This window comes from Paralichthys olivaceus, chromosome 23, assembly GCF_024713975.1.
Source record: "Paralichthys olivaceus isolate ysfri-2021 chromosome 23, ASM2471397v2, whole genome shotgun sequence".
Lineage (NCBI taxonomy): Eukaryota > Metazoa > Chordata > Actinopteri > Pleuronectiformes > Paralichthyidae > Paralichthys > Paralichthys olivaceus.
Genome location: NC_091115.1, coordinates 647,542 through 670,337, shown reverse-complemented (window position 1 = coordinate 670,337; position 22,796 = coordinate 647,542). Strand labels below are relative to the sequence as shown.

The 22,796-nt window shown below is 44.5% G+C and overlaps 2 protein-coding genes across 4 annotated transcripts; one reads left to right on the top strand and one right to left on the bottom strand.

The window, feature by feature from the left end:
* The first annotated feature begins 376 nt into the window (after positions 1 to 376).
* Positions 377 to 973, top strand: LOC109643420 (histone H1.11L-like). The gene has a single exon (XM_069520425.1). It carries the CDS (start codon positions 377 to 379, stop codon positions 971 to 973), a length of 597 nt encoding a protein of 198 aa, XP_069376526.1.
* Positions 974 to 1,814: 841 nt separating this feature from the next.
* LOC109643419 (potassium voltage-gated channel subfamily A member 1) lies at positions 1,815 to 21,509 on the bottom strand. 3 transcript variants are annotated; one of them, XM_069519934.1, is made up of 3 exons: positions 19,220 to 21,509; positions 18,828 to 19,006; positions 1,815 to 5,321 (listed from the first exon to the last, which is right to left on the bottom strand). In XM_069519934.1, the coding sequence occupies exon 1, from the start codon at positions 21,239 to 21,241 to the stop codon at positions 19,532 to 19,534; it is 1,710 nt and encodes a 569-aa protein (XP_069376035.1). In that variant the 5' UTR covers positions 21,242 to 21,509; the 3' UTR covers positions 1,815 to 5,321; positions 18,828 to 19,006; positions 19,220 to 19,531. The 3 variants fall into 3 exon arrangements, with proteins under 3 accessions (XP_069376035.1, XP_069376036.1, XP_069376034.1); XM_069519935.1 differs by having other exon boundaries at positions 19,361 to 21,509; XM_069519933.1 differs by having other exon boundaries at positions 18,828 to 21,509.
* Between the last annotated feature and the right edge of the window lie 1,287 nt (positions 21,510 to 22,796).

Genomic DNA, 22,796 nt, shown 5'->3' with positions numbered 1-22,796 from the left:
TCTCCTCTCGACCTCCGACTGGTTTTTATGTGAATCTGAAGTTTTTAAAAACGTTTCTGAGAGAAAACACCGAGCAAAGTCCCGGAGCAGCGCGTCACACGGCGGCTGGCAGAGCCGCTTTCAACGCTTCCTGAAGAAAACACAGAAAAGTCTCGATGTTTCAGTTGTTTCCAGTCGAAGAGAAACTCCTTCGCTCTCCCTTCGACTCTTGTTCACACGTTGTTGTTTCCAGCAAAACAGAATTTGAGACGTTTGTTGTCGAAGAGAAAACACAAGTGTTCCCGCAGCAGCAGCTTGAGTCTCCACGGTTCTCATGGTGCGTTTAAGTACCCGTGTCTGCGCTGGGATCCGCATCAGAGTCGAGCTTCACGTCACGATGGCAGAAGAAGTCGCTCCAGCTGCAGCCGCTGCGCCCAAAGCCCCGAAGAAGAAGAGCCGCAAGGCCGCTCCGAGCGGACCCAGTGCCGGGGAGCTGATCCTGAAGGCGGTGAAGGCCTCCAGCCAGCGGAAGGGTCTCTCTTACATCGCCCTGAAGAGGGAGCTGGCGGCGGCGGGCTACGACGTGGAGCACAGGGGCGTCCACATCAAACGCGCCGTCAAGAAGCTGCAGGTGGACGGGTTCCTGGTTCAGCTCACAGGCGCCGGAGCCTCCGGGTCCTTCAGGGCGAGCAAACCCGTCCACAAGCCCAGGAAGGTGGCGCCGAAGCCCGCGAAGAAGAAGCCCGCGTCCAGAGCCAAGAAGCCCGCGAGCCCGAAGAAGAGCCCGGTCAAGAAGGGGGGCGTGGCCAGCAAGACCAAGTCTCCCAGCGCCCCAGCGAAGAAGAAGAAGAAGGAGGAGGAGGAGGGGCCTAAAGCTCCGGCTGCAAGGAAGGTGACGAAGAAGAAGGTGGCCCCGCCCAGGAAGAGCCCGAAGAAGCCGCTGGCAGTCAAGGCCAAACCCACCAGCAGCAGGAGGACAGCCCAGAGGAAGTAGAAGAAGAAGAGGAGGAGGAGGAGGAAGAGGAGGAGGAAGAAGAAGAGGAGGAGGAGGAGGAGGAGGAAGAAGAAGAGGAGGAGGAAGAAGAAGAAGAGGAAGAGGAGGAGGAGGAGGAAGAAGAGGAAGAGGAGGAGGAGGAGGAGGAGGAAGAGGAGGAGGTGCAGAAAACAAACGGCTCTTCTCAGAGCCACCACCTGTTTGTTCTAGAGCTGAAGTCCAGTCACGTGTCTGATCACGAGCTTCTACTAACTTTGTGTCACACTGTACTTCTGATAGTACTACTACAACTTTATTTACTAACTTTACTAACTCTACTCTAACTTTATTTACTAACTTTACTAACTGTACTCTAACTGTACTCTAACTTTATTTACTAACTTTACTGACTGTACTCTAACTTTACTAACTGTACTCTAACTCTACTCTAACTTTATTTACTAACTTTACTGACTGTACTCTAACTTTATTTACTAACTTTACTGACTGTTCTACTTCATCTGCGTACATCAACTCACTTATTTGACTCTTTGATCAGTGACGTCTAAAGTCAGAAGTTCAGTCGTCAGAAACAGATTCAAAGACTTAAAATCAAACTGAATTCACTAAAACTTGTTACGATGAAACAAAGATTCACAAACAACAGCTCATCTTTGTCAACACCTGTTGTTTCTCTCTTCATGTGATAATGTAAATATTGTACATTTATTTTTGTTACTGTTTCGATAAAAGTGTTCAAACAGGAAGTGTTTGAGTTTTGCTCTGATCTGATTCAGATGCACTTCACTGGCGCCATCAAGTGGCCAAACACTGAATTACTCTCTCGCCTCAGTCAAAGACACAGAGTTTGTTTCAGTTTATTTCGTAACTCTTCTGCATATATTATCAACATTTTAACAAACAGGATTCTTTTTTGTTAAAAACACAATGTAACATTGACGGGATGAGGTTTAACTTGTCATACACTTAAACCACCTATACACAGAGAACGTCAGAAAAAAATTTGGCTTATTCAGACCAGTTTGGCAGCGTTGTTTTGGGGAACGGTGTCAGTAAAGGTACTTGATGGACGGAGGCAGCTCGACAGACGGTTCACACTCACAGGCAGCAAAGTCTACTGACTCCACACAGAAGGGACACTACCTCCACTACTGTTGGCAGAACATCATCATAGGGCGGAATTCAGTCAAAACCATGCAATAAAAAATTATAACTACCGTTAAAAAAAGAAAACAAACACTTTTCCTGCACTTGCTTTTCAAGCAACGTGTCAAAATGCTGTAAAAGAGGATTTAGTTGAAACTAACTTGTGGAGCAGTTTGTGCCTTTGAGGGGTTTTTGGTTGTTATGATCCAGTCGCAGAAAAAAAAGAAGTGCAGCTCTCGTCAAACTTCATGAGAGGTTTTCTGAATTCCTTGAGATATGTTGTGTCATGAAATGTTTCATATGGTTTAGTTGAGTGTAAAGTTTTTACAAACCGACGACACAAAGGAGGAAACTGATATTTTTCTGTTTTGTCAGGATCATTTTCTCAAACGTCTGTCCACATATTATCGTTAATCCCGACCTGAGACTGAGGATTTACACTTTCTTCATCCTGCCAACTCTGTGGAGTTTGAACAATGTGGAGGAAAGTCTCGAACACTTTCCTGTGACTGAGTTGAACAAGTGTTTCTGTTTATTACGTCTTCAAACTGATGCATCGACCCACGTTCTTCTGATTCCGTATCGACTGGAGAACAAATGATCTTCCACTGGTCAGTCACTCAAAACATCCTCACGTCCTTGAAGAACCAAACAACAATAGAACATATTTTTTTTCATGCAGATCATTTTTACCTCACAATCACAAGGAATTTAAAGGTTCATTTGTCTCTTAATAATAAATAATCAATTTAATTATATGTTCCACTATCACAGATTGAGGTTTGCAGCCCTCATACTTTTGGCAACATCCTTTAAAGTAGTTGTTTGCTTGAATAAATAAAGATTCACTTTGAAAAACTGGTGAAAAATAAAACCACTGAGCTGAAACACGACAGAAAAGTCTTGTTGTTGTGAAAGCGACAAATCCCTGAAAGGCACAAACTGAGGCAAGTGAATCACTGATGCATGAAACTGAAATCAATACGCCTGAAGAATAATGACGTGTGTGTGTGTGTGTGTGTGTGTGTGTGTGTGTGTGAGGTATATGGAGGATGCTGATAGGACGTCAGGGATAAGGCTGGATATCTCCCATCTACACATTACATGGATAGCAGCTTCAAGGATTCACAGAACACGATTCACGACGGCAGAAAACAGGGTTGAAACAATAAAACTGGAGTTACTGTAAATTCTCAAATAGTCGCATGATTGTATTTGATAATTTTTATTTATATTCCTAAATGTAAATTACGTGTAATCAGCTCCTCAGCCAGTTCAGGCTAATTGATCGAAATCATACATTTGACTTCTGCTAGTCTGATGGAAAACATAGGACCTACGATACCAGACCAGTTAACTGAGGCCACAGCATCGTTAACTGGGATTAATTAGTAAATCTGACACACCAGTGAACGTCCCTGCACAGAACTGATGCGCTGACACACGCTGACAGGTTCCAAAACAGATCCAGGTGAAGCTCCTTCAGATATCAAGGCACAAATCTAACAAACATTTAGTTTTTCAGTCGAACGTCCTCAAAAACATCTGGATGAAAAAAACAGATCTGATTGCTGCAAAATAAAGATTTTAAACTCGTATTTCTATGTCTCCAGAAATTACACATGTCCCCCAGAAGCATTCAATAAATATATTATTGTGTATAAAAATATAGAATCAAATAAATTAACTTTAACTGTTTGGTCCATGTCACATGAATTGAGCGTTACATGTGTGGATGCTAGCTGCCATGTCCGTTTGGATTGGAAACAGTCACAGCTCGTACAACGAATAACAAATATAAATAAGTATAAATATTTCTAATACTGAAACATATTTTTTCATCCAAATGGTTTGAAGAGTCTCTGGAAGTACCTGTAGTATTTTTTACTGATCGTTTGTCAAAGATTGTATTGAAAATATCTTTTGTCAGATAAAACCTGAGGGTTAGTTCTGGGACTTGTTAAAGTATTTTCCTGAAGCTGCATGAGAGGTTATAGGACTAACTCTAACTCTATATATCAATCTATATATAATATTACAATTAGCAGAGCAGGGTGTGAACCCGCCAACTGAAATAACCTGAACCATCCTGTTTGTTCCTGTTGCATCTGTTGACTTTTTTTTTTACATCTTTAACTTTTAAAAACAAATCAAATGTGTGGATTTCAGTCACAAACCAATTAACTGCTGGCTTTTTAAAAATCTGTTAACTCTGTGAGTTGTGTCTTCAATGACACCTGATCGTGGTTTGTCTTTTATTTGAGAATTTACAGTATTTCACCTCCCACTCTCTCATCCTCTCCGACGTGCACACACACACATATATGTCACTTATAGTTGCTCGACTGATATGTAGGAGGAAGTACAAAATAACAGCAAGAAGAACAGGCCACACAAAGGTAGAGAATACTAAATATTTCAGATTCAAGCCCCTGAACGTAACAGTAGAAACCAGATCACCGCTCAAACAGTCCCACGGCTGAGACGAGCTGACACAGCGAGCCTGTGTTGGCCCCGCAGACCCTGAATGCATCTGGCTGTTCGGGCCCCTGGTGTGTTTAAATGTCTGGTGCATCCGTTTCTGAGATAGGCTATGGCTTTGGCTCTGGTCCGAGCAGGAGGGAATGTAGTTGAGGAAAACTTAACTTGAACAAATCGTCTTTTAGCAACAACCAAACGTCTTCGCTCCCTTCAACATATTTTTTTTTCTCTCCTCATCTGTCTTATCGTTTTAGAAAAATAGAAATCAGGAAAACATCGTTACAAAAATAAACCAAAAAGTTTGTCCGAAGTCTACATCCACATGACAACTTCACATAAATATCGACTGATATTGCACAGCAAGGGATTTCTTCTGATATGAAGTAAATCACTGACACTATTAGTAAAAAAAAGAAGAACATTTTAGGACATTAAAATAATCAGAAGTTTCATGTCCTGGTTCGGTTTTCTTTTTCTTTTCTCCAGAGAGACAAAGCAGCACAATCCCAGGCCCTCCCACATCAGGCGGACTGATCCTCCGTCCTGCTCAGATGAAAAACTAACAAAAGATGCAAAAAAAAAAAAAAGCTTCAGAAGTTTCACTGGTGAATTTTGGTTGAAGGCACAAAGTTCCAAAAATGTGTGTGAGTGTTTTAGTTTCCAGGGAGACGGGATCCTGTGGTGAACTCTCCTGATGGTCGGAGGGCAGGGCTTCGACTCTCTGTGGAGACACAAACACAACATCTCAGCTCAGAGACCAGACAGATGGACAGACAGACAGATGGACAGTTCATCTACAGATCTATAGAAACGATGTTTGATTTAATAATCAAGGAATAAATCATCGTTTATGACCTTAAATCATCTTTACGGGTTCTGAATAATCACAGCATGTGTGTGTGTAGCTGAAAGTAAACCTGGGACAATCGGCTGTTTCAGGTTGTATCAAAATGTTGGGATCCCAGAGACAGTCTGGTGGACAGTGTCCTCCCACCCCCCACCTTTTTCAACATCTTCCTCGAAGTTAATCCTCCTGCAGCGGCAGATGGTGCCTGGAGCGTCCATGGCTGTGCCCTCAACAGCTCCTGTAGTTATGAATGATTGCATGGTCTTAGGCATTAAGTTGGATCAGTGTAATCCACTGCAGCATATGCAGCAGCAGCTCGCTGGGCCAAATCCAGCAGGAAGGAGAACTTTCCCTCCTTCACTTCCTCACCCAACGCTCTCCAAGGAGGAGTCAACGTGGCCTCCGACGCCACACACACGAGGTGACGTCCCGAGAGAGAAAGCACGTGAATCCTTCGCCACGAACGATTCTTCATTTATTCTGCAGATTTAATTTAAACCGAGATATTGAACTGAGTGTGTTCTGCTCACGTGTCGTCAGCAGCAGGTTTTTAAATCAGCCTGGACTCGGGAGGATTTAAAGATTTCAACCTAACCGACGTTAAGAGGAGGAGAAACGATTGGATGGGAGTTACCTGCACAGGTGAACTCATCACAAGCTGTTTTCATGTATCTGAGCTTTGAGGAGCCGGAGGATACAAAAGAGATTAAGCTCTCACAGTTTTTAAGCCTTTTAGTCAATGACACAAAGAAATGGTCATTTGAATGAACCGTGTGAACTTATCGTCCCACTGGTGACCACGCTAGGCTAACGAGGGTGCTAGCTCGTTATCTCAGACGGCTTTATTTCTTTGTGATAAGATCAAATAAAACGCAGCACAATGATGAGCCAGACGATGAGAAGCTTGACGAGCTGTTGAATGAATCGTTAACGGCCATGACACCATTAAATACATTATATAGTCAGTGTCAATCCAGAAATGAGGGATGAGGCCTTCAGTCACATTCCTTCAGTAACTTCTGGTTGTTCATGAAGAATGACTTGTTTTTTTAATTTGGGGAAAAGGGAAAAACAAAGCACAGGTCACATGTTCTTGCTACGATCATGTCCCATGTTCCCACAAACCAAAACACCTCCGTCCCCCAGCGGAGGACGAGTCAAAGATCCTGAACGAACAGGTAGAATCTCATTCATCTTGTTTCGTTCTCCAGATCTTCAGTTTAGATTATTACTTCTATAAATTAATAAATAACTTTACTCTTGTTTAACACGGTTTCTGCTGAATAGATGTTCTGCTTTGTTCTCATGGTCACATCAGCTTCAGTCAGTAAATCATTTCAGATGCGTTCTGTGAAGATAATTGTCTGATGTGCTGGTGGATGAACCGGCGTCCGGTTCTCCTGTGATGGAATAATACGACCTCGACTCAGGTTCTGTCTGTTACTGGAAAAATAATATTTATGTACTTGATGGTTAAATTCTGGATATTTACTTGTACCGGAGCATTGATGTTGTACTTTAACGTCAGTAAAGGATCTGAGTTGTTCCTGCACCACTGCTGGTTGAAGTATTTTGTAAATACTCATGAGTCTTATTACAAACCACCAGAGGGCGCTGCAGGATTTCTCTGAGTCTGGTTCTTGTTGAGTTTTGTCCTGAAACCGACTTGATGATGAAGAACTGAGTTTGTTAACATCCTGAGGAGAGAAGCAGCTTGTGTCTCTTTCTTTTCTTCCTCTCATGTTGATTTAACATTGAGGTGAAAAGACATTTTTACAGTTGTCTGTTCTTTTAAATTGTACGATGGAAACAAACTACACAGAGAGAATATCTGCACAGAGAACAGCCAGTGTGTGTGTGAGTGTGTGTGTGTGTGTGTGTGTGTGTGTGTGTGTGTGTGTGTGTGTGTTAGATGTGATGATTCATTGTGAAACATCACGCTAACCTACAGGGTGGTTTTTTTTTTACATCTCACAGAGTGGGAGATTTTTTTTATTTGGTTTCCCTTCGAATTAGGATTGATTCGTGGTTGCCATGGTTACTAATTTCCCTGTAGAAAAACGTTCTGACCTTGACTTTCAGCCTTTGGAGGGCAAAGGTCACCACATCACCGTTATTCATTCTTTGAGATATGAATTAGTGTCGAGCTTTTATGAAGCACGAGGTGACAGATGAACAATGAGACGTCCCAGTGGTAACGGTTCATAAGAGGAAGAACAGAACGTAAGAATTCTGCCAAACATCAAAACTAATGTTTAGAAATCTACTTTCAAAAATCTGATTTGAGAGAAAAGACTGTGAAGATCTGACATCAGAACACACTGCGTTTCAAATGCAGTGTTTTTGGTGTTTTTAAAATCAAGATGTGTTTTCAGCAGAGGCCCTCGCTGCCCTCGGGCTGTGAGGAAGGCCGGAGGATCACGCAGCGCTGAGCATTATGTACTTAATAACAGACACCGCAAATCCTGCAGCAGGAGAGGTTCCAGCATCGGTCGGCTCGGTGCTGCAGCCGACTTAGCCTGAGCCAAAGTGTTTTTGTGACCAACACCGACACGAGTTTTAAAAAGGGTCTGTTCACTCTTCAGATCCCAGCGGAGGGAAAACATCACACATCTCAACTCTGGAGGCAGAAATTGACCATATCCAAATCTGTTTTCACACCCAACCTACATAATCCTCGGGTCCGCCTGCTTCCTGCATAGACAGGAATTATGGGAAATCTGACAGTGACGGGCGGTTGAGAGGAGGCCTGCAGCCGTCACACTACATCACACATGTGCACCAGCTCCAGTGAGATCCATGTTGGTGCACGACAGAAACTAAACACTCAGTTTCTCGGCCTCATTCAGACTGAACCACTTCAGACTCTTCCTCAGTTCATATCCTGTCCTTTCACAATAAGACCAGTCGCCCCCAAAACTATAAATTAAGACCAACGTGATCTTTATAGAACTGTGGAAGGTACAGCAGAGGCTCATGGGAATTTGTGAGTTGGAGGAGTAAACATTTCAGTCAGAGTAGAACTTTAGTTATTAAAATCAAATCTTAATTTACAAACTAAACATTATTTCAATTCATCCATTTCTGATGAGATATTTCATTAAAAACCACAAATGCTCACCTCAGGGTGGCGCTAGAGGAACCGTTAGCCGACCACTGAATTCATGAGGATTCACTGAGTGAGACAGTCCAGACAAACAGAGAAAGTAAAGCTATAAACTTAAGTTCCTAAAAACCAGATTAAAAACTGGGAACATGTAAAAAATCACATAAAACCTGACCCCTTAAAAATAAAAGTCTCCACTTAATCCAGAGGAATTTAAAAATGTCCTGTTTAATCCAAAGCAACAGAATTTGGTGGAGTCACAGGGAGAGCACCTTCACCTGCACCACAGGATCAATCAGTGCAGGTGACAGTCATTAGCTGATTGGTCCTCAGGACACACAAGGACAGACACAGAGACACGTGAGTGAAGGTCACAGACTTCACAGAAGGACAGACACAGACGTGGACAGTGTGGAACCTGAATGTTTACATGTATGAACGTGTTTGTGAACGTGGCTCGTTAATGTTGTGAATTTCATTCAAAGACCAAAATGTTCTGCTGTCGTTGTGTTTGTGAAATAAATCTTTGGGCAGAATCGTTCTGAGATGAATGAAAGAACATTCAGCTCCGCCCACGACTTCACACCCTCGTCCTCGCTGAGAGGGAAGTGTGATGGAGATGAGACCGTCTTCTGCAGAGACGCTCAACAGAGTCACAGGAGACATGAACTGATTGTGTCCAACACCAGCGCTCTGCCTGAGCGCCGCAGATTCTGCAGAGGTTTGCAGTGTTACATCACCACAGTGACCAAAGCACAGAGTCATGCCTCCCAGTAAGTGTGACCAAGGTTAGGTAACAGTATACTCCAGTATATATATTTATATATATATATATATATATATATATATATATATATATATATATATATATATATATAAAAGAGAGGGAGAGAGATCAAAATAAAGTTTCATGAATCAAGACGTTCTGTAATAGTGACAGAGGAAATAATCTGGTTTGTTAGAGGAGTGATTCAAATGAATCAGAGAACTCTCCCGCTCAAAGAGCTTCGTAGCCTCTTTTAGCTTCTGCGTTTGTTTTCACATCACAACCTGCACAGCAGCAAACAGCCGTCAGACTCAGTCGTACTGTGAACGACATCGTTTCCACACACTCGTGTCCGTCAGCACTGACACACATCTGCGACCACCCGAGTCGGCCCGAGGCTTTATTGGAAGCCGCGTGGTTATCGGCGGGCCACAGAGAAAATTCAATCAAGCGAGGCCCGCTGTGATTGGCAGCTGGGAGCATGTGACCTCCCGGGTCTGCGGCTGTGATGCTGTGACACCAACGGCAGCTCTGCTCTGATTACTACAAACAGCCCAGCACACACTCTCACATTCTGTCTATATATATATCTCGGGTTAGACGTGGTGAATATTATTACTGAGTAATTAAATCTGTGAGTTCATGCGTGACTGATGTGGCACATGGAGCCGAACGTGCCGCTGTGGTCTGTCATCTGAGAAATCAGGAGAAGAATAAAGTGTTGCATGACGCAGTTGCGCCTCCTCGTCTGTGAATAATCAAACAGGATTTTCCCTCTTTAGGTTCTAAAAATAGCTGCTAAATTCAGGAGGGGGTGTCACCGTCCATCCCTCCAGCCGAGGGTCACATCCCATAAAACTACAGATGTTGTTGAACATGAGAATGAGACCCATGACAATGCACCAGGTACAGATCATGAAACGCTGTGAGACGTTGCTCTTCCTGTGTCAGACGAGATCTTTGACAGAGATCAGGACCGACCGTGAAAAGATCCGCCTCAGCTTGACCTTTGGTCGAAGCAAATTCATTTCGCCGCCCAGACAAACACAGAACACCCGGTTCTCCCTCAACAGCAGATCTGTGTGGACGTCGGAGCCTCGCAGAAGGGTCACACGGGTCACACGGGCCCCCGGGGCCGACGTCATGTGTCTGTCATCGCTCCGAAAAGCTCCGGCCTCACGACGCAGCTGCAGCTCTGACCTGGTTCAGTCTGAAGAACCTGCTGCCTCATTGAAAACTGTAGTTATCACTGTGTCCTGCTGGTTCTCGAGCATCTCATCGTTCTGTCTCCTGAGCTGCAGGTGAAATATTCTACTTCAGGTTCTACTGAACCATTAAAACAACCCAGCAGACAAATGAGTCTCGTTGAGCCTCTGATCAGACGTGAATCTGATTTAAACCAAGAAAATGTGAAATATTCTCAACAAACCTCTTTGATACAAAACAAGTTTAAATACATTTAAAGAAAGAAAACGGTTTTTCCAGAAAAGCATCAAAAGAAGAAATAGAGAGTCTCACTTTTAAATTATGATGATTGAAATAATAAAGGATTTAACTCTGATACAGATGAAGCTATTGAACCACATGTGTTCGTGTAAACGTGTGAGTCTGAACCTGTTTGTGAGACGACATTCAAATGAGTTTCGATGTCTGAAACATAAGAAACAACTTGTCACAGAAACCGGAGCCAGAAAAGATCTTGTGTCTTTTCACCTTGATGAAAATGAACAGATGTGAGAATCACAACCTCCGTCACGTCTGCCCTCGTTCTTTTCCTCAATCTGCTCTGACTTCCAGAATAAAACATTTTTACACAGCTGAGTTCTCTCTCTCTTCCTGTGAAGAGAAGAATCTCACAGGCTCTGATTATTTGTTTGAATAAACCAACATGAACCTTTTTGTGGAATAACTCACGATGATGCTCTCTGTGCCCACGGCCCTGTCTTCTCCTCTCCTCTCTCTCCTGCCCACGTATTTTTCAACAGTTCAAACTGACCTCTGATCTGTCAGACAGACGGTCTGCAGCTCGATGCCCGACATGTTTTGTGCACACGCTGACCTTTATGTTCCCGCTGCCGCTCGGACGTATCAGCCGGCTGCGTTATGTAAACACGTCACGTTTACATGGAGGCTTGAAGATCTCCATGTGACCGTGTGATGGTCACTGAAGTCAGTGAATGTGTCTTGTTTTTTTATTCTTCTGGGTCATTTAAAATCAGTCTTCACATTTTTCACACTTCTATAATATTTTGTATATTTGTAAAATTAAAAACTGTTCAACCTCTCCCTTGTAGCATCAGTGTGAACAGAATGAAAAGACTCCTTGTGTTAACAAACACATTCTCTCTGAAGTTAGAACTCGATCTAGAAACACTCGAGTTGAAAAGCCTGGAAATAAAAAAGATGAAAACTGAACAACTGTTAAAATAATTCAGCACAAATGTGAATCTGAAGATTTATAATCTCGTGCAAGACAAAAACAAAAGCGTCAGTTTCCAGAGACTCGAAAGACGAACGTCGTCTCTGAACCAACAATCGCCTCGGCAGCATCTCTGATATCTGATTGGCTGCTGGCACCAGCGCCCTGAGGTGTCATTATCATCATCTTCATCATCATCATCTTCATCATGTACACATCCAGTGTGTAGGTGCTGTGTGGCCTGTGGCGGAGCGCTGCAGTGCTGCACTTAAAGCAGATGATGCAGAAGATGGCAGCGGCCGCTCATGTGGAAACGTTGCATTCACTCAGTCGGGTTAGATAACCTTCTTCCTCTTTGTTTGCTTGTTTTCTGCTTATTTGATTTTTCTCTCTCCGCTCTCAGAAGCACCACGTCGGTCTGTCGGGACCCAAACTGCTGAAATACATCTGACGCTAAAGTATCCTCTGCTTCAAAGTGTTTACACTTTATAATACTTGTATTTGACATCACTGACCTTAAATCTGTTACGTCCAAATTGAATCTTTATCCAAACACACACACGTGTTTTTAAAGGTGGAACGTGTAAATGTTGAAATCAAGTGTTCATGTTTGTGATCGGTTTGAATTTGTTAATAGATGATTTAAAACCAGCCTGAGATGTTCTGATTGACAGCTGACACTGACCCCTGACCTGTGGATGAACGGTAAATCCTTGGTTTCAGTATTCAGCACAATCCTGAATCTGTTTATTTGCGTTGATGAATCACCGAGACGTTTGTCAGCGTGAGTCACCGTGGTATTAAAGTGGAGGTGATGTTACCATGTGTGAAATGAGCGGAGCGGCGGCGGGGGGCGGGAACACCGAGAGGGATTAATTAGCATTTCCACCGGAGTTAACATATATTCCATGATTTCCGACGCTCACAATGTGTTTCCACTTTAAAGATAACTGCTCTTCTCGCAGGCTAAACCATTAGGTTATATAAGATCATGTGAGTCTTACATTTCCATGTCACAGACCTCGAGCCAGCTGAGCAGCTCGTCTGAAAACCTTTAATTATCACACGCCAACGAGGCAGCGTTTCCTTTCTACTCTCTTCTACTCGCAGAGCTGCAGCTCGGACCGGGTTTAAAATAACCTGCACGAGGATGTTGTGACTTCACGCCGCCACGTTGATCTAAACTCTGGGTTTGTGTTCTGCTGCTGCTTTGGATACGAGTTGTATCTCACAACGTGTATTTATACTTATTGGTTGAAGCCTCCGACAGAGAGGTTGTTGACAGACGCTGCTGCAGCTTCACTCGTGTCAACACCAGTATTCACAGTTTGTCTTCAATAAGACGAAGAGCAGAGACCGAGTGTTTGTCTCTGGACTCAGTGTCCATCATGGACAGTGATGGACAGATGGTTCATCCAATCACCTGCCAAGTTCTTTCACAGATGGTTCTGTACATCGAACCATCTGGCTCAGAGAAATATTTACCTTCATACTCTTCCTACATCATTTCATTAAACGTGGAGTCTCTGATTTACGTTGCACAAGAATAAATGAATATAAATCATGATGTACTTTTACGATGTGTTTTTCCGACTCCGTGTACTTTAACTCCATATGATTGCAGATATTTTTACAAGGTGAAAAAGTAAAGCCACAGGAAGTGTTTACCACCGTCTCCGTCACTTCATTAACTGACACTTCAGCTACTTTCAGAGCTCGTGTATGAAAGTGACAGTTCAGAAGCCTTCAGGGCTTGAACTTGAATCTGACGCTCTAAAGCTCTCAGTGCTGACGCTCAGCTCCTGACACTTCAGCTCCTTTCAGCAACGACACTTCGACTTCTGTTAGTGCTTCAGCTTTGGCTGTTTATGTGACGACGAGCACAACCTATAAGATAATATCCCACCTGACAGTGACCCCTCTGTGTTTATATAAAGAGAAGTTTTATACTTCACTTAAATGAGTAGTACTTTAACCTGCTTCTATTCAAATACTTTTTACAGTCCTGGTAGTTCTGGAAAAACAAAGTATGCACCTCATCCATATATAAAGAGAATGGTCGTTCTATGTAAGGGATGTAAAGTTCTGCAGGGCTCAGTGTAGATTGATCAGGGTTCTTAATCCAGCAGGAACCAGATCAAACCTGAAGCAGCGACAGAAACACAGAGTTCATCTTCGTGACTTTGTCATTTTTTAAAGCGTTGATGTGTTTTTTCCTAAAAGCTTCAGATTCGGTCACAAACACACTCGACTCTCTGTCATTCAATCGTCAGCCAGGACGAGCTCAGCCTCATCTTTGCTCTCTCCCTGCTCGCCAACTTTTTTCGAGGAGCAGCAGTGGAGGCTGCAGCTGAGGACTGACAGTGTGTGTGTGTGTTTGTGTGTGTGTGTGTGTGTGTGTGTGTGTGCGTGTGTTTGTTATGTAACTTCCTCATCGCTTTGTTTCTCCTGCTTCCAGCGCTTTCCCAGCCTGTGCCGACAGAGCCGGGGTTATAGGAGTCAGTAGAGCCGTGGAAACAAGCTCACGCTAATCACCTCGCCCCTCGACGTTTTCAGAAATCACAGCCTCGTCTCTGCCTCCACGTTCAGAGACCGGAGCCTGAATTAACTCCTAAACCTTCACCCGGCTATTTCCAGCTGAGTGCCACATATTTACTCCCGACAGTCATGTTTTAATCGAGCTAATCACGGTCGATGGGTCAGTGAAGTGACAGCAGTGTAATTAGTTGAGCTGCAGCAGCTCCTCACAAGCGTTTCTTGCGTTGCTCCCCTGTCACGCGAAGCGAGACGCCCCCGGATTAAAAGCTTCTATGAGGGTAAAAATAGAAGCATGATAATGCATCACATGTAAATACTGTACTTCTTATGTGTGTTTGTTTGTCAGAATGGTGGAGAACGCACTGGCCCGAGATTACAGAGAGTTGGATTAGTCATGGATACGCTCATACCATCTCTCAGCTCTCACTGAAATGAGATGTCGATCAGCTGCAGTTTTGTTTGCATGCAAAGTTGTTTTTTTAATCTGTTCCAAGTTTTGGAGGACGGAGCTTAAAAGTTTAGGCCAAATCCTGTCAGAAAGAACATGACGGAGAATCGTGACTTTAACTTCCACAACAGGACAAAGTTAATGTTCAGGTGCTTGTTGATTATCGGTGAAAATGAGTCGTCTTAAAACATGTTTTCCAGAAATGAGGATATTTGTGTTCTGAAGTCAGAAACTTCAAGATGCTAGAGACGAATAAAAGGAACAAAGTACCAGCAGCCTCAGAAAACATACCACGCCTGCGTCTCCAGAGGAACCAGGTCTGAACCGTCTCCTGAACAAACCCAAAGAAGCTTCACAGATGATTAATCTTCTCTTTTCTCCAGTCTGCACAAACCTCTGACTGAAGCCCCTCCCCCCGGCTGGTCTACCTGTACCTAATGTCTCTGACCGCCGCAGCTCTTCCAGAACGCAGCAGCTCGACTTCCACCTCAGTTCACTCCTCCGCTCCCTTCAGTACTTGGATTTGGTTCTTTTCTGTCTCTGTGTCCTGAGTTTCTCATAATCTGCCATTACCATCTTTTTTATTCGACTCTGTGTAAAATGGCTGATTATTAAGACCTTGATTGGTTGAGTGGTGTTCATGACCTGAAAACAAAGCCTTTCAGTCTTTAGAGCCGAGCTGTCATTCCGCTCACTGAACTGAAACACAACGCTGGATATTACCCATGATCCCCTGCTCCCTGAACCAGAAGAGCTGCGGCTGTAACAAACATTTGTGATTAACAAACTGTATTAATTCCACCAAACATCCATTTGTTCCTTTGTCCCCGAAGCTGTGGGACGTCAACTAGCGGCTCCAGCAGTGGACGGTCCTGCTGTCGACCCTTCACAGAGAAGTGATCATTTAAACTCAGATCAGATTTTCCTCGTTGTTTACACGTATCCGTGACACCGAGCAGCCTCATTGGTCGAGCTGCCTCTAATTGTATCTACAGCGCGGCCGCCAGTTCACCAGATTACAGCCGAGGCTCTGCCAAAATGATTGGAGTTTTGGACCGTGTCCCAGGGGCTTGTGGGTAGTCCTGTATTATCTGGCTAATTGATGCGTCCGGCAGAACAAAGGCTCGAACGAACAACAAAGAGCAGAGAGAGACGTGGCAGCAAGAGCACGACGGGGGCGAGACTGAGTGGCCCAAAGTATACGGACACCCATATGTATTACAGCCATGTGTACAACACGGGATCAGACAAGTACGTTTACAGGTGTGTCCACATACTTTTGGCTTCACTGGGTTTTTGTGACGATTGACACGAAGCGACTGTAGAGTTCAAATGAACACACGCTAACATCACAGAGATCACAGTCACTGGTGCATTAAGGTTTTATAAATGGAGTTTCGAGCTGAGCCCAAAGATTCTCAATGAAAAGATCTTATTAACGCTTTTTGTTCATTTCTCAGAGTTGAGGTGCAGATTTAAGAAAACAACGTCCTCAGCAGGTTTTGAATTTTTCAAATGCCTGAAACGTTATGATGCAGTAAAATCCTTCGTATCTGAGGCTCCTGTCACTTCACTTCACAGTCGTGGTTTGTGATCGTGAACATTTGGTTTTGTTTACGCTCATGACGCCTTCAGCCACGATTAACACACAGACTCTATTCACATCTGCCGCTCCATCTCTACCGAGGAACTCAAACAGGGAAAGAGAACAGAAGCAGGAAGATCGAACCCTTGTCTTTAAAACAGACAATTACATGTGTGGCCCTAAAGAATCAGAGGAATGAACGACAGGAACAAGAGGAGGTGGTGACGGAGGCTGTAATTACTCTGTGAAATCAGATGAAATTAATAAAAGATGCAGGCGAACATGAACATTGGCTTTTGGTCGACTGCGTCCAGATGCTGCACCGCTGGCACCGTGTCAGTGAAGGTGAGGCCACGAGGAAGCTGCAGGACGGATTCTTGTCCTGCAGCTTCCTGCTGCACGCTCACACAACAGATGCTAAATGACGGGTATACAGTTCACTGTGGTGAACAAAGGAGTTAATTAACAAAGACAAATATCCCTGAAGTGATTAACGATGGATGAGAGGTCAGAGGAAGCTCAGTGTGGAGACAAATAACTGAATTTATTATTTTCACTTTATCTTTTATGGATTTTCTTAATTCACGGAATCATTTCTTTTGCCTCGAATCTCTTTTCTCTCTCACAAGAAACTCGTAACTCTCAGATGTAAATGTTTGTCTCCTTCTCTTCGCTCGCTGCTTGTTTGTACTCGACAAACCTCTGCTCTCAGGATTCTGTCAGAGTTCTGTGAAATGAACCGTCTTAGTTTGTAAACCAGGAAGCTCAGTTCTCTGGGAGCATTTACGATGTTCACTCTGAACTCTTCTACATCTAAGAGGATTAATTCATGAGCAAACACGAAGTGAAGACACTCAGAGTCAGGACGTCTCCAACATGGGACATTTAAACAAGTTCTGTAGGAAACTTTATAATATACGATTCAGCTCCTGTTAAGTATAAATACACAGCTTCATGTACTTTATATTTACTTCTGTGGAGTCTTAACAATTCCAGAGGATTCACAAGCAGCTCAATCTGCAGTCATTTCTCTGTGGCATGAAGTTAAAATAATATCATGTCTCCCTCACATATATATATATATATATATATATATATATATATATATATATATATATATGTGTGTGTGTGTGTGTATTATAAGGATTTTACATATGGATTCTGACGTCCTCACTGTGTATTTGTTACAGAGTTTTGAAGTCACTCATCGAGTGTTGACACGTTGGATGAAAACCAAAGGGAACAAAACTACGTTGGACTCTGGTTTGGTTCTTTAAGACGCCTCCTTCCCACTTGAGATCTTCGAGGTCTCTCAGGACAAAAGAGCAGGAAGCTGCAGCTGCTGCAGAGAAAACACGAGTGTAACAGCTGATGAGCCTGTGGACTCCAAACTAAAAAACACTCAAACATCTCACGTCCATGTGCAGCAGCGTGAGGTCGGAGTCCTGCAGGAACGTTTCATACTTCTACACCGTTCACTGTGCGACGTTCCTATATTTTCAATTATGCATTTCTAAAAATAAATATTCAATTCCTCCACTCCGCACAAACACATAAGCACACACTCCTCTGTGATGTCGGCCGTAAAGCCCATTGTAATCTGCTTTGAAAGATTCCAACTTGTCGTCCAGTCACAGAGGTCGAACACAAACTCAGCATTCATTTGTTTCCCAACAGAATCTGCTCGGCCTGATCCTCTGTGTGTCCCTCTCCACCAATAAACCTTCTACATACAGTGTGTGTGTGTGTGTGTTATCTTAAATAACCTCTGGTATAATAATAATAATAGTAATAATAATCATTAACCAGTAAAGTAATAAAGTATTGACTGGAGCTGCTTTTTTCTGCTTTATATAAATGCCCACAGCCCAGTCCACTGGTTTACAACATGAGGTTTGAGCCCCTCCAAAGGGTCACAAGATAAATCTGAAGGGTCATCACACGATGATGTTTTAATACATATATTCTACATCGAATTCTTTTGGGGACGATTGAACTGTTTGTTTGTTTCTGCGACTTCAAGCATCAAATGAAACGATTCAACGTTTGTTGAGGTGAAAACATCTTAAACTTGACATGGACACACGACTACAAAGCTTCTCGGTAAAAAGTAAATCTACGACCAGACTTTAGATCAAAACTACGAAGCTGAAATCAAATCCAAGGATCCTGAAACCTCAGATATTCAGAGTTGGACCTTTTAGATTTGAAAAACCTGGATGTGGACAAACTGTTTAAAAGTTTCCTAAATGTCGTTATCTGCATAATCGTCTAAGTATATAAATATATCTACAATAAGCCAATGAAACATCAGACCTGATTTCTCGGTGGACTGATCCTCGTCTGGATGGTTGATTCTTTAACGAGATATTTATAATCATGTGTAAAACTGATCCATACAGAAGGAGCTGTCCCTTCAGCCCCGGTGCTGAAACTGTGGAGTAATGTTAGGGACACATGAACCCATGAATCATTAAAACACATTTCTAAGGAGACAGTTGAACTGTTGGACACTAACCTGGTGTCAGTGTGGCTTCATCTCTCCAGATGGTCTCTGCTCTGTCCTCTGTTCTTTCCTTCAGTTTACTCCTTTAAGTTTTAAATGATCAGAAACAAGGCTGCTGTTGTTCAGGTCCTCTGAGAGTGAACCGACTCTCAGCTGGAAAAAGGGAAAGTGTTTCACTTCTTTGACAGAACCTGAGCGAAGGGAAACAGGCGTCAAAAATATACTTGTTTCTTTTTCCTGTTTCTCAAAATCTACAATAACAGCGTAATCCAATTGATAACTAGGCGTGTGGGATATATGTACACTTCTGCTTCTCCTGTAAACATAATGACTAAATGTAGGGAGGGTGAGAACAAACTAAATTTGGCTTCTTCTTGTGTTGCAGAATATGGACTGTTTCCTACTTTATGTACAAAGAGCGGCTGCAGCTTGATAAAGTGTCGGGCTCAGGCTCCTGTTCTGCGGCAGCTCCTGCTCAGTTAAAGGGCCTCAGTGTTGCATCACATGCTCCGTGGTTCGTTCAGAACTCTGAGGGAAGTGCTCACCAGATTGAGGCGGATTAAAATGTGCTTTTTATAAATCAACCCCGTCGCTCTTAAAACTTTTCAGGATTGCGATGTGTTGATCCTCCTGCGCCGTGTGCAAAGACTTAAGAGCCCATTAATGGGGGTTTATTCTACACAACTATGGGCCTTAATGTTTTATAGCGCGGAGGTCTACAGGTCTGTCTCCCGTGTGTCCAGGCAGAACGCGTAAAGGGATCTCTTGAAGTCCATGTTGCTGTTCGCTTTCATGTTCGCCTTCTCTCCAGAAGCGGCTGCGTCGTTGTTCTCCGCGTCCTGAGACTTGGCGGATGATTTACTTCCTTTGCGCTTGAGCTCGGGACTCGCTCTGCCGCTGTTGGGCTCGTCCTTCAGGGAGGACTGGTCCTGGTCCGTCTCCCGGTGGTAGAAGTAGTTGAAGTTGGACACGATGACCGGCACCGGCAGCGCGATGGTGAGCACGCCGGCGATGGCGCACAGGGAGCCCACGATCTTACCCCCGACCGTCACCGGCCTCATGTCCCCGTAGCCCACCGTGGTCATGGTGACCACCGCCCACCAGAAGGCGTCCGGGATGCTGGAGAAGTGAGACTCCGGCTCGTCCGCTTCTGCAAAGAACACGGCGCTGGAGAAGAGGATGACCCCGATGAAGAGGAAGAAGATGAGGAGGCCCAGCTCCCGCATGCTGGCCTTCAGGGTCTGCCCCAGGATCTGGAGCCCCTTGGAGTGTCTGGAGAGCTTGAAGATCCTGAAGACCCGCACCAGGCGGATGACCCTCAGGATGGCCAGGGACATGGCCTGCTGCCCGTTCTGGTGCTCCTGGCCCTGCTGCTCCGCCAGCTCCGTGCCCACTGTGATGAAGTAAGGCATGATGGACATGATGTCGATGATGTTCATGACGGTCTTGGAGAACTCGGACTTGCTCGGGCACGCGAAGAAGCGCACGAAGAGCTCGAAGGTGAACCAGATGACGCACGTGGTCTCGATGATGAAGAAGGGGTCGGTGAAGGTGAGGGACGGCCGGGGCGCGGTGCTGTTGTCCAGGCGGCTGGTGACCGGCAGCTCCCGCTCATCCCTGAACTCTGGCAGCGTCTCCAGGCAGAAGGTGATGATGGATATGGTGATGACGAGCACGGACACGATGGCGATGCCCCGGGCGGGACTCGAGCTCTCCGGGTACTCGAATATGAGCCAGACCTGCTTCTGGAACTCGTTCTGAGGCAGCGGCTTCTCCTCCTCCTTTATAAAGCCTTCATCCTCTCGGAACCTCTCCATGGCCTCCTCCCCCAGCTGATAAAACCTAATCTCATCCGCGAACACGTCGATGGACACGTTCACGGGTCTCCGGATCTTCCCCCCCGACTGATAAAAATACAAAATCCCGTCAAAACTCGGTCTGTTGCGGTCGAAGAAGTACTCGTTCCGGAGCGGGTCGAAGTACTTGATCCTCTTGGCGGGGTCTCCGAGTAAAGTGTCGGGGAACTGGTTGAGGGTGCCCAGCTGGGTCTCGTACCTCAGCCCGGCTATGTTGATGAGCACCCTCTCGTTGCTCTCCGTGTCCATGTCCATGTCCAGCATGTCCTCGTCGAACAGATGGGGACTGTGGTCCGCGCGTAAAAGCGCATCCATGGCGTTCTCGCTGCAGCTGAAAGTGTTGTTCATGTCGTTGATTTTCCAGGAGCTGTGGAGCGGATGGAGCCGCTGCTGAGGACTCCCCCGGGTGTTCAGCTCTTTGCCGAAGTCCTCCCCGAGTCCAGTCTGCACGAAGCCGGGCTGAGGGACATCCAGCGCGTTCCGGCAGCTCTCCTCGGCATTGCTGCCTCCTCCACCTCCACCGCTCCCTTTGGCGCCGCCGTTCTCAAAGCTCACCAAGGCTATCTCCATCCCGCAGCCATCCACGGTCAATGTGGCGGAAACACCAGAGACTTGTTGATCCGCGACGCAAACATCGTCTCCGATATTTATTAATTTTTTCCAGGAGATAAAAAAAAGTTAAAAATAATGTGCAGCAGCGGGATGAAGCGGGATGAAGCGGGACTGGTGCGTCCTGCGGCCGCAGCTTCTCTTCACATGGACGCACGAGAGCTGCTGCTGCTGTTGAGGCTTAAACCAGCGATGGTCTGGATGAAGTAAATATTAAAAGCACAGGAGAAGAGGAGGAGGACCCGGATGAGAGAGAGAGAGAGAGAGAGAGAGAGAGAGAGAGAGAGAGAGAGAGAGAGAGAGAGATAGACAGACAGACAGACAGAGGTCAGGAATAATCATCACATCCTCTCTCTCTCTCTCTCTCTCTCTCTCTCTCCCTCTCTGTCTTTCTCTCTAACTGTAAAATGAACGGTTCAGATTTTCATCACATTTTATAAGAAGAAGAAAATGGCCTCAGTGATAAACGGACAGTCGGAGCTGACGATGTATTTATAATCTTTATAATAATCTTTATAATCTTTATATTAATATTTATAATCTTTATAATCAGAGTTTGAAGAACAGTGATTTTTTGTCGGGTCACACATTTGAAGAAACAATATTTTGGAGGAGCTGACGTCAGATCTGAACCAAGACTTCATCTTCTGTGGTTTGAGTTTATTTTATCAAGTCAAACGTTTCTCTGTGAAAACACAAGCGGCGTCTCTTCCTCTGCGTTTAATGTCCAGATGACCGTCGCTGTGTTGTTGTGTTAGTGGACCGGAGCGAACAGTTGACATGTATTGAAAAGATGAGTTCAGTGAATGAGCAGCTGAGAGTTGGTTTAACTTGTTAAATTAAGTTCCTAAAGAAATGAAACCCCCTCAGCCGAGTCAAAACTAGTTTCTCAAGTTATCGACACAGACTTGAAACATTTAGTGATTGAAAATGCACACGTCTCCTGAAGAACGTGACGAGAAGCTGCAGAGCTGCAGTGAAACAGACCTCACGATGAAACGGTTTTTTTACAGCTATAATTATTTCATGTTCGCTCCTCGAGTCTTATATAACTTCACTTCCTCTCTGTGTGTTTGACCAGTCGCTGCATCGTTTTCAAAACGCAGCGACGTCCTTAATGCACATGAATGCATCTCCCCACAGTCCAAACACAAAGACTTTCCACATCATCAAATCCATGGACTCTTTCACTGAGGGTCTTTTTGTTGTCTTTGTGTCCGAGTCCTCTTCTTCTCCTTGGACGGAGGCCGGGCCCCGGGGCCACACTCTGCAGTTTGAAGGAGATGGAAGGAGTCTTTCTTTAAAACCACACAAACTCAAATATCTCATCGTACAGCAGCTCGATGCTTCAGGTCAGAGACACATTTACTTTAGTTTAAATACAGTTTCTCTGTATGAACCAGGATCTGAGTCTGAGCAGAACCAGGATCTGAGTCTGAGCAGAACCTAGAGACACCCTAATGAAGCTGGAGTACAGGTGGATTTTATACTGCGTGTGAAAACTTTTCCCACTGTA